The sequence below is a fragment of the Mobula birostris genome, chromosome 8 (genome assembly GCF_030028105.1).
Source record: "Mobula birostris isolate sMobBir1 chromosome 8, sMobBir1.hap1, whole genome shotgun sequence".
Classification (NCBI taxonomy): Eukaryota; Metazoa; Chordata; class Chondrichthyes; order Myliobatiformes; family Myliobatidae; genus Mobula; species Mobula birostris.
This window is the reverse complement of record NC_092377.1, coordinates 168,912,991-168,925,325: the sequence shown is the minus strand read 5'-3', so window position 1 is coordinate 168,925,325 and position 12,335 is coordinate 168,912,991. Positions and strand designations below refer to the sequence as shown.

At 44.8% G+C, this 12,335-nt stretch overlaps 1 protein-coding gene across 1 annotated transcript in view; it reads right to left on the bottom strand.

The window, feature by feature from the left end:
- The window catches only part of gfra2b (GDNF family receptor alpha 2b), a 485,436-nt gene that overhangs the window by 364,940 nt on the left and 108,161 nt on the right, over nt 1-12,335 (bottom strand). The window contains exon 2 of the mRNA XM_072266823.1: nt 7,132-7,431. Within this exon, the coding sequence (XP_072122924.1) occupies nt 7,132-7,431 (300 nt within the window). The remainder of the gene's footprint in view (nt 1-7,131; nt 7,432-12,335) is intronic.

The window sequence follows — 12,335 nt, the reverse complement described above, 5'->3', positions numbered from 1 at the left end:
GTGAAAGAAGTGTACATTGAAGGTTTCCCAATCCCATTCTGAACTATTTGTAATTGTGATTATGTAATTAAAATATTAAAACACTGTAATTGTGATATGATATGATATATTTGTTCACAGACTGCTCTATTGCCACTTTGAAGCCAAACTCGGGATGGAGAACCAACATCTCATTCTATCTGGGTGGCATTTAACAATGCCTGCCTTTTTGTTGGGTTTGTGGAACAATCTATGTTCCGTGCCTATTCTGGTATCTGTCCCCCACTTTTCCTTCGCTACATCGACGACTGCATTGGCGCTGCTTCCTGCACGCATGCAGAACTCGTTGACTTTATTAACTTTGCCTCCAACTTTCACCCTGCCCTCAAGTTTACCTGGTCCATTTCCGACACCTCCCTCCCCTTTCTAGATCTTTCTGTCTCTGTCTCTGGAGACAGCTTATCCACTGACGTCTACTATAAGCCTACTGACTCTCACAGCTATCTGGACTTTTCCTCTTCTCACCCTGCCTCTTGCAAAAACGCCATCCCCTTCTCGCAATTCCTCCGTCTCCGCCTCATCTGCTCTCAGGATGAGGCTTTTCATTCCAGGACGAGGGCGATGTCTTCATTTTTTAAAGAAAGGGGCTTCCCTTCCTCCACTATCAACTCTGCTCTTAAACGCATCTCCCCCATTTCACGTACATCTGCTCTCACTCCATCCTCCCGCCACCCCACTAGGAATAGGGTTCCCCTGGTCCTCACCTACCACCCCACCAGCCTCCGGGTCCAACATATTATTCTCCGTAACTTCCGCTACCTCCAACGGGATCCCACCACTAAGCACATCTTTCCCTCCCCCCCTCTCTCTGCATTCCGCAGGGATCGCTCCCTACACAGCTCCCTTGTCCATTCGTCCCCCCCATCCCTCCCCACTGATCTCCCTCCTGGCACTTATCCGTGTAAGCGGAACAAGTGCTGCACATGCCCTTACACTTCCTCCCTTACCACCATTCAGGGTCCCAAACAGTCCTTCCAGGTGAGGCAACACTTCACCTGTGAGTCGACTGGGGTGATATACTGCGTCCGGTGCTCCCGATGTGGCCTTTTATATATTGGCAAGACCCGACGCAGACTGGGAGACCGCTTTGCTGAACATCTACGCTCTGTCCGCCAGAGAAAGCAGGATCTCCCAGTGGCCACACATTTTAATTCCACATCCCATTCCCATTCTGACATGTCTGTCCACGGCCTCCTCTACTGTAAAGATGAAGCCACACTCAGGTTGGAGGAACAACACCTTATATTCCGTCTGGGTAGCCTCCAACCTGATGGCATGAACATCGACTTCTCTAACTTCCGCTAGGCCCCACCTCCCCCTCGTACCCCATCTGTTACTTATTTTTATGCACACATTCTTTCTCTCACTCTCCTTTTTCTCCCTCTGTCCCTCTGAATATACCTCTTGCCCATCCTCTGGGTTCCCCCCCCCCGTCTTTCTTCCCGGACCTCCTGTCGCATGATCCTCTCGTATCCCCTTTTGCCAATCACCTGTCCAGCTCTTGGCTCCATCCCTCCCCCTCCTGTCTTCTCCTATCATTTTGGATCTCCCCCTCCCCCTCCAACTTTCAAATCCCTTACTCACTCTTCCTTCAGTTAGTCCTGACGAAGGGTCTCGGCCTGAAACGTCGACTGCACCTCTTCCTAGAGATGCTGCCTGGCCTGCTGCGTTCACCAGCAACTTTGAAGTGTGTTGCTTGAAATTCCAGCATCTGCAGAATTCCTGTTGTTGGCCTCTAACAATGATGGCTGCACTTCGTGGTGGTTTTGTTCTTAAGAACCATGAGACACAGGAACAGAATTAGGCCACAAGGTCCATCAGGTCTCTGCTGTCATTCTATCCCTCACAACCTCATTCTCCTGTCTTCTCCCCATAACCTTTGATGCCCTAACTAATCAGGAACCTATTAACCTCCACTTTAAATATACCAAATAACTTGGTCTGTACAGACGTCCACAGCAATGAATTCCACAAAATCACCACGCTTTGGTTAAAGAAATTCCTCCACATCTCCGTTCCAAATAGACATCCCTCAATTCTGAGGCTGTGCCCTCTGTACTCGACTCACCCACTACAGGGAACATCCTCTCCACATGCACTCTATCTAGGCCGTTCAATATTTAGTAGGTTTCAATGAGGTTCCCACTTATTCTTTGAAATTCCAGCAAGTATAGGCCCAGACCCATCAAATACTCCGTATACATTAACCATTTCATTCCCTGGATTATTCTTGTGAACCTCCTCCGGACTCTCTCCAACACCTGCACATCTTTTCTCAGGTAAGAGACCTAAAGCTGCTCACAATAATCCAGCTGAATTCATACTGCAATTTGAGAGGGAGAAGCATAACTCACATGTATCTGTATTGCAATGGAATAAATGGAATTACAGAGGCAAGGGAAAGGAGCTTGCCCAGCTGGATTGGAGGGAGATACTGGCAGGGATGATGGCAATAGTTCACAAGGTGCAGGATGGCTATGTCTCACAAAAGTAGTTCTCAAATGGCAAGGGTAGGCAATGTGGCTGACAAGGGAAGGACGGTATAAAACCCAAAGAGAGGGCATGTAATAGAACAAAAATAGTGGAAAGTTGGAGGATTGGAAAGCTCTTAAACACCAACAGCAGTCAACTAAAAAAGTTATAAAGAAGGAAAAGATGGAATAAGAAGATAAACTAGACATCAATATTAAAAAGGATACTAAGAGCTTCTGCAGATGCAAAAGTGCAGAAGAGGGGCAAGATGAAGGATAATCCAAAGAGCTTCTACAGATATATTAAGAGCAAAAGGATAGTAAGGGATAAAATTGGTCCTCTTGAAGATCAGAGTGGTCGACTATGTATGGAACCAAAAGAAATGGGGGAAATCTTAAATAGTTTTTTTGCGTCTGTATTCACTAAGAAAACTAGCATGGAGTCAATAGAAACATAGAAACATAGAAAATAGGTGCAGGAGTAGGCCATTCAGTCCTTCGAGCCTGCACCACCATTCAGTACGATCATGGCCGATCATCCAACTCAGAACCCTGTACCTGCCTTCTCTCCATACCCCCTGGTCCCTTTAGCCACAAGGGCCATATCTAACTCCCTCTTAAATATAGCCAATGAACTGGCCTCAACTGTTTCCTGTGGCAGAGCATTCCACAGATTCACCACTCTCTGTGTGAAGAAGTTTTTCCTCATCTCGGTCCTAAAAGGCTTCCCATTTATCCTCAAACTGTGACCCCTCATTCTGGACTTCCCCAACATCGGGAACAATCTTCCTACATCTAGTCTGTCCAATCCCTTTAGGATCTTATACGTTTCAATCAGATCCCCCCTCAATCTTCTAAATTCCAGAGAGTATAAGCCTAGTCGATCCAGTCTTTCATCATATGAAAGTCCTGCCATCCCAGGAATCAATCTGGTGAACCTTCTTTGTACTCCCTCTATGGCAAGGATGTCTTTCCTCAGATTAGGGGACCAAAACTGCACACAATACTCCAGGTGTGGTCTCACCAAGGCCTTGTACAACTGCAGTAGTACCTCCCTGCTCCTGTACTCGAATCCTCTTGCTATGAATGCCAGCATACCATTCGCCTTTTTCACCGCCTAAAATAAGGCAAACAAGTAGTGAGGTCCTGGAACCTATACAAATTGAAGAGGAGGAGGTGCTTGCTATCTTGAGGCAAATCAGAGTAGATAAATCCCCAGGACCTGACAGGGTATTCCCTCAGACCTTGAAGGAGACTAGTGTTGAAATTGCAGGGGCCCTGGCAGATATACTTAAAATGTCAGTATCCACGGGTGAAGTGCCAGAGGATTGGGGAATGGCTCATGTTGTTCCCTTGTTTAAAAAGGGCTCAAAAAGTAATCCAGGAAATTATAGTCCAGAAAGTTTGTCATCGGTAGTAGGTAAATTATTGGAAGGAGTACTAAGAGATAGGATGTACAAGTATTTGGATAGACAGGGACTTATTAGGGAGCGTCAACATGGCTTTGTGCGTGGTAGATTATGTTTAACAAATCTATTAGAGTTTTTCAAGGAGGTTACCAGGAAAGTAGATGAAGGGAAGGCAGTGGATATTGTCTACATGGACTTCAGTAAGGCCTTTGACAAGGTCCCGCATGGGAGGTTAGTTAGGAAGATTCAGTCGCTAGGTATACATGGAGAGGTGGTAAATTGGATTATACATTGGCTCAATGGAAGAAGCTAGAGAGTGGTAGTGGAGGATTGCTTCTCTGACTGGAGGCCTGTGACTAGTGGTGTGCCACAGGGATCAGTGCTGGGTCCATTGTTATTTGTCATCTATATTAATGATCTGGATGATAATGTGATAAATTGGATCAGCAAATTTGCTGATGATACAAAGATTGGAGGAGTAGTAGACAGTGAGGAAAGCTTTCAAAGCTTGCAGAGGGATTTGAACCAGCTGGAAAAATGGGCTGAAAAATGGCAGATGGAGTTTAATACAGACAAGTATGAGGTATTGCACTTTGGAAGGACAAACCAAGGTAGAACATACAGGGTAAATGGTAAGGCACTGAGGAGTGCAGTAGAACAGAGGGATCTGGGAATACAGATACAAAATTCCCTAAAAGTGGTGTCACAGGTGGATAGGGTCGTAAAGAGAGCTTTTGGTACATTGGCCTTTATAAATCTAAGTATTGAGTATAGGAATTGGAATGTTATGGTGAGGTTGTATAAGACATTGGTGAGACCGAATTTGGAGTATCGTGTGCAGTTTTGGTCACCAAATTACAGGAAGGATATAAATAAGGTTGAAAGAGTGCAGAGAAGGTTTACAAGGATGTTGCCGGGACTTGAGAAACTCAGTTACAGAGAAAGGTTGAATAGGTTAGGACTTTATTCCCTGGAGCGTAGAAGAATGAGGGGAGATTTGATAGAGGTATATAAAATTATGATGGGTATAGATAGAGTGAATACAAGCAGGCTTTTTCCACTGAGGCTAGGGGAGGAAAAAAACCAGAGGACATGGGTTAAGGGTGAGGGGGGAAAAGTTTAAAGGGAACATTAGGGGGGGCTTCTTCACACAGAGAGTGGTGGGAGTGTGGAATGAGCTGCCAGATAAAGTGGTAAACGTGGACTCACTTTTAACATTTAAGAAAAACTTGGACAGGTACATGGATGAGAGGTATATGAAGGGATATGGTCCAGGTGCAGGTCAGTGGGACCAGGCAGAAAAATGTTTCGGCACAGCCAAGAACGACCAAAAGGCCTGTTTCTGTGCTGTAATATTTCTGTAATTTCTAACAGTAGATATCGGACCACTGGAAAATTATGCTGAAGAAGTAGTCACAGGGAACAAGGAAATGGTGGACGAACTGGATAGGTATTTGCATCAGTGTTCACTGTGGAAGACACTGGCCTCATTCAGAACCCTAGTTGGTAGTCCATCTGGTCCACATAACTTATCTACCTTCAGATCTTTTAGCTTCCCAAGTCCCTTTTCCTTAGTAATAGCAACTGTACTCACTCCTGTCCCCTGACACACACTAATTTCTGGCATACTGCTATTGTCTTCCACAGTGAAGACTGCCACAGAATACTTAAGTTCATCTGCCATTTCTTTGCTCCCATTACTACCCCTCCAGCATCATTTTCCAGCAGACAGATATCTACTCTCATTCTCTCTTTTACTCTTTATATATCTGAAAAAACTTTTAGTATTTTCTTTGATATTATTGGCTAGATTACCTTCCCAAACTGCAGGAAGAATTCTATCATATCATGATCACTGTCTCCTACGGGTTCCTTTACCTTAATCTCCCTATTCAAATCTGGTTCATTACGCAGCACCCACCCCAGAATTATCCTTCCCCTAGTGGGCTCAATCTCAAGCTTCTCTAAAAATCTGCAGTTGGGGCATTTGCGGCAATTCATCTGAGAGGCAACTGATCTGTCGATGATGCGGTTAACATTAGTCTGGACTTCACTCAGCTACAACTAACATCATTCTGAACAACCATCAGAAGGGCAAGAAAAGTCATTGGCTGCGGTTTGCCATTACTGCACGTGTCCAAGGCAAAGAAGTTGGCAGGCAAAATCATTGTGGACACTACCGCCCAGCAAGATGCTTTTACCAAAGCTCCGTTTGGAAAGTACTAGAGGGCTATTAAAACAAAAAAAAAACCTTCCCCTGGGCAGTTAATCTGATCAACCATTCTAGTTAGCCCCGACCGACACTATCCATCACCCACATCACTGCACTGCAAGCACTGAATTACTTTTTATGATACCGCTCACATTGTAAACAGATGGTGGTATTTATGTAATTATGCACATTTTATTCCATATCAGTGCTTCTAACTTTATTTTTATATAATTCTTTATTCTGTATAATCATTGAAAGTTGCAGTTTCTTTGTTGTGTGTCATGCCAGCACAACACAGCAAATTTTTAATACACACAAGTACACTCAGTGGCCACTTTATTAAGCATAGGAGTGTATCTAATAAAGTGGCCACTGACTGTACGTTCGTGCTCTTCTCCTGTATCCAACTCAAGGTTCGACTGTCGTGTGTTCAGAGATGCTCTTCTGCCCATCACTGTTGTAACGTGTGGTTATTTGAGTTACTGTCGCCTTCCTGTCAGTTTGAACAAGTCTGGCCATTCTCCTCTGACCTCTCTCATTAACAAGGCATTTTTTCCCAGTGGATGTGTGTTTTTTTTTCGCACCATTCTCTGTAAACTCTAGAGACTGTTGTGCATGAAAATCCCAGGGGATCAACAGTTCCTGAGATCCACAAACTACCCCTTGTGACACCAACAATCATTCCACAGTCAAAGTCACTTACATCATATTTCTTCCCTGTTCTGATGTTTGGTCTGAACAACAACTGAACTTCTTGACAATGTCTGCATACTTTTACGCATTGAGTTGCTGCTACACGGTTGGCTGATTAGATATTTGCATTAACGAGGTGTACAGGAGTACCTGATAAAGTATTTATTGTGCATATATGGTGAATAAAGCTGATCTTTGATGGATTTAAAGAACCCTGGAAACAATGCATTTGAACCCTCAACCACTCCCCCCCTCCCACCCCACCATATCCCGAGTGATAGCTGGGTGATATGAGCAGACACCTTACCCTGAAATTGGCTCTGGTGAATGCTCCAGTAGATGGCCAGGCACTGTTTTTCCTTCTTCATTGCTCGCTTGCAGCGACATTCAAACAGCGTGCTTTGCTGCAGAGCCACCACCGCAGCAACGCACTCATTCTTGATCTCGGGACCGAACAGCATGGCGGCCTTGCCTGCCAGGCACTGGCGCAGGGTGCGGTAGCGGCTGCTGCAGCTTGGTTTGGCGGCACACTGCTCATTGGCCCTTACACAGTCCACTCTCCAACCTCCTGGCAGGACGGGGTCCCCAACAGAGTGAAGCACCTCATCTGGAGGGAGGAGGAGATGATGTTAGTAGAGGGCACAGTTGTGTCAAAAAGCAAAACCATCATTGCAGGATTTTCAACCCGGATGAAACCACTATTCCATCAGCTAACACCACGTTTCTGCCGTTTACAAGGATGCTTCCAGCATTTGAGGACCTGAGTTATGGAGAAAGGTTAAGTAGATTGTGATTTATCCCTGAAGTGTAGGAGAATGAGGGGAGAATTGATAGAGGTGTACAAAATTTTGAGGGGTATAGATAGGGTAAATGCAAGCAAGTTTTTTCCACTGAGGTTGGGTGAGACTAGACTTTGATTTCAAGGCTTAAGGATGAAAGGCGAAATGTTGGAGATGTACCTGAGGGGTACTTCTTCACTTAGAGACACAAAATACTCTGCAGACACTGGGGTCTGGAGAGACTGTGGAATGAATGGTGGATATGAGTTCGATTTCAACATTTAAGAGAGGGGCATGGAGGGCTATGGTCTGGGTGCGAGTCGATGGGATAGGGCTCAATAATAGTTCGGGATGCCACAAAGGGCCTGGTTCTGTGCTGAATGTCCTCTCCATCAACATTATATTCAAAAAGGACCAGCATTTTTGTGAAGCAGAGTTCCAAAGGTCTATTGTAGGTACTCGTGAAAGCCTGACTCTAATAGTTAGTACATGCCCCCTAGTTTTGTACTCCCCTGTGAGTAGAATAAGTTACTCGCCACCTCTCCCCATTACCCAGCATCTGCCTTAACGTTACACTGCAAATACAGTCAGGGAGGAGGTACAGGAGCTTGAAGCACCACACCGAACAGCTTCTTCCCATCTGCTGTCAGATTTCTGAACAGTCCATGAACCCAGGAACATTGTTATTCTTATTTTTGGTTACACAATTTATTTTGTAATTTATAGTAATTTTATGTCTTTGCACTGTACTGCTGCCAGAAAACAAATTTCACTTTATCTGATTCTGACAGCACAGAAACTTACCAGCCACTTCTTTTCTCTCACCCAAATCCATCAATGGACTCTCGCCTCCTTCCTCCTACAACCCCCTTCAATGTATTTACTCTAGCCACTCCTTCTCCTCGTAAGTTCCCCTTTCCTGAAACCCCTCTTGGATTCTGTATGTAATGGGTTGGTGGCCTCCACATCTCCCTTTCCTGAATTCCCTTTTGGTTTGTGTGTCTTGGATTGACGGCCTCCTATTATTCTATTCTCCTTAAATAGAAACTTCCATCTGTGTCCATCTGCCCCCACCTGCTCCACCTGTTTTGGGGTGGTGGGTGTCTCTGGGACATACTGCAGGGCCGGTGGTGGGAGTGAATATTGATATTTCAGAGGATTATGGACAGGCACACAATCAGACAGGGAACAAATTGGATTTCATTCACATGGTCAACATTGAGGGTGGTGGGATGGAGATATGTCTCTACCAAAGGAAGTGTAAGGCACTCCTTCTCCCCCGCTAACCTGCAGATCACCCTTGTGCAAGGTGTAGCACCTGCTTAGCGTCCCCCAGTCAGGGTCACACGAGCAGCTGGTGGATGGTTGTCCGAGCAGCTGGGATGTATCACAAAATATCCATAGAAAAGAAAGCCTGCCCCAGCCGAAAGGTCAATGATTCAATAAAGAACGAAGTACTGCCAGGCAGACAATCTCTGAAGAGTATCGATAATGGCTTTGGTCACCTGTCTTGTACAGACACTGCCCAGAAGGCAATGGCAAACCATTCCTGTAGAAGAATTTGCCAAGAACAATCATGGTGATGGAAAGTCCATGATCACTCATCATACAACACAGTACACGATGATGGTGATGGTCAGCTTGGATATTGTGGACTGAATGGCCTGTTCCTTTCCCATGAGGTACTGTTGTATGTTACAAGATCATGGCTGATCAAATTTCACTCCCAGTTCTGTGCTCCCTTCTGCTCTCCAGAACACTGTGAACACACAACAATAGAGTAAAGTACAGGCCTTTCAGCAGACATTTTAACTTACTCCAACATCAATCTAACCCTTTCCTTCCATATAGCCCTCCATTTTCCCGTCATTCAAGTGCTCATCCAAGAATCTCTTTAATGTCTCCAATATATCTGCCACCAGCACCCCTGGCAGCACATTCCACCCACCCACCACACTCTATCAAAAACCTACCTTTGACATCCCCCCTATACATTCCTCTAATCACCTTCAAATTATGCACCCTTGTATTAGCCAGTTCTGCCCTGGTAAAAACTGGTCAGTCTATGCCCCTTATCTAATACACCCCTCACCCTCCTCAATTCCAAAGAGAAAAGCCCTCGCTCATCAAACAATCCCCATAAGATGTTCCCTTATCCAGGCATCATCCTGGTAAATCTCCTCTGCACCCTCTCTAAGACTTCACATACTTCCTATAGTGAGGCGACCAGATTGGAACACAATGCTCCAAGTGTGGTCTAACGAGTGTTTTATAGAGTTGCAACATTACCTCACAGCTTGTGAACTTAATTCCCCAACTATTGAAGGCCAACACACCTTCTTAACCACCCTATCAAATTTAATAGCATTTTGCTCATGTGATTTTATAGAATTTATCTTCAATTCTGTCAAAAATAATTGTGTTTCTATTATTTCTAGATTCTCCCATAAGAAATATTCTCCAAACCCATCTTGTCTCATGAATCAATCATTCCAATTACTTAAGACTCTGTTTCCCAGGGTAGGGAGCTTAAGGTAAAGGAACCATTAGGGAAGGTGATCATAATATAATAGAATACACCCTGCAGTTTTAGAGAAGGCAGCCAAGGTCAGATGCTTCAGTATTAAGACCATAAGACATAGGAGCAGAATTAGGCCAGTGGTTCCCAACCTCCGGGCCGCGGACCGATACATCGCTGCGAAGCATGCAGGGGTGCAGCGGCGGTTTGGACGCACCCAGCACATCTTTAAGAAAAAAGCCGAAATAAACATGCTAATTAATTAGGTGCCGCCCGGCATGTACATGTCGGCCCAGATCAGAGGTGATTGCCGATTGCGTCGCCTCTGATCTGGGCCGACATTTACGTGCCGGGTGGCTCCTAATTAATTAGCTTGTTTATTTCGGCTTTTTTTCTTAAAGATGTGCTGGGTGCGCTCTGGCCACCGCTGCACCGCTGCATTCTTTGTGGCAATGTATCGGCCCGCAGCCCGGAGGTTGGGGACCACAGAATTAGGTCATTCAGCCGATTAAGTCTGCTCCACCACTCCATCATGGCTGATCCCCGATCCACTCAATCCCATACACCTACCTTATCACCATAACCTTTGATGTCCTGACCGATCAGGAAATGATCAACTTCCACCTTAAATATACGCACGGACTTGACCTTAATCATAGCCTGTGGCAGAGCATTCCACAGATTCACTACTCTCTGACTAAAAGAAATTCCTCCTTTCCTCTGTTCTAAAGAGTTGCACCTCAAATCTGAGACTGTGCTCTCCAGTTCTGAATGCCCCCATTATAGGGAACATCATCTTCACATCCACCCTCTCTAGTCCTTTCAAGATTTGGTAGGTTTCAATGAAATCTCCCTGCATTCTTTAAATTCCAGTGCATACAGGCCCAAAGCTGCCAAACGCTCCTAATATGTTAACCCCATTCATACCCAGAATCATTCTTGTGAACCTCCTCTGAACTCTCTCCAATGACAACACATCTTTTTCTGAGATATGGGATCCAAAACTCTTGACAATACTCCAAGTGTGGCCTGACCAGTGTCTTATTAAAGGCTCACCATTATCTCTTTGCTTTTATATTCTATTCCCCTTGAAATAAATGCCAACATTGCACTTGCCTTCTTTACCACAGACTCAACCTGTAAATTAACCTTCTGGGAGTCTTGCATGAGGATTCCCTTTACACTTCTGATAACTTAATTTTCTCCCCATTTAGATAATAGTCTGCACCATTGTTCCTTTTACCAAAATGCATCATCATACATTTCCCAACACTGTATTCCATCTCTCACTTTTTTGCCCATTCTTCCAGTTTGTCTAAATCCTGCTGCAATCGCATTGCTTCCTCAGCACTACCTACCCCTCCACTTATCTTCATATTATCTATAGCTTTGCCACAAAGCCATCAATTCCATATTCTAATTCATTGACAAACAATGTGAAAAGTAGCGGTCCCAATAGACACCCCTGAGGAACATCACCAGTCACCAACAGCCAACCAGAAAAGGCCCCTTTATTCCCACTCACTGCCTCCTGCCTGTCAGCCATTCTGCTATCCGTGCCAGTAGCTTTCCTGTTATGTCATGGGACTTTACCTTGTTAAGCAGCCTCATGTGTGGCACTTTATCAAACGCCTTCTGAAAGTCCAAGTAAAAGACATCCATTGCCTCTCCTTTGTCCACCCTGATATTACTTCCTCGAAGAACTCTAACAGATTTGTCAGGCAAGATTTCCCTTCACAGAAACCATGCTGACTTTGACTTATTTTATGATTGGTCTCTAAGTACCTTGAAACCTCATCCTTAATAATAGACTTCAACACTTTCCCAACCACTTGTTAGGATAACTGACCTGTAATTTCCTTTCTTTTGCCTTCCTCCCTTCTTAAAGAGTGGAGTGACATTTGCAATTTTCTAGATCTCCGGGACCATGACAGAATCAAGTGATTCTTGAAAGATCATGACCAGTGCATCTGTTATCTCTTCTGCAACCTCTCTCAGGACTCTGGGATGTGGTCCGTCTGGCCCAGGTGACTTATCCACCTTAAGACCTTTGAGTTTGCCTAACACTTTTTCCTTTGTAATAACAACAGCACTCACTTCTGTTCCCTGACACTCACAGACCTCTGGCACACTGCTAGTGTCTTCCACAGTGAAGACTGAAGCAAATACCCATAAAGTTCATCTGCTATTTCTTTGTCCCCCATTACTACCTCA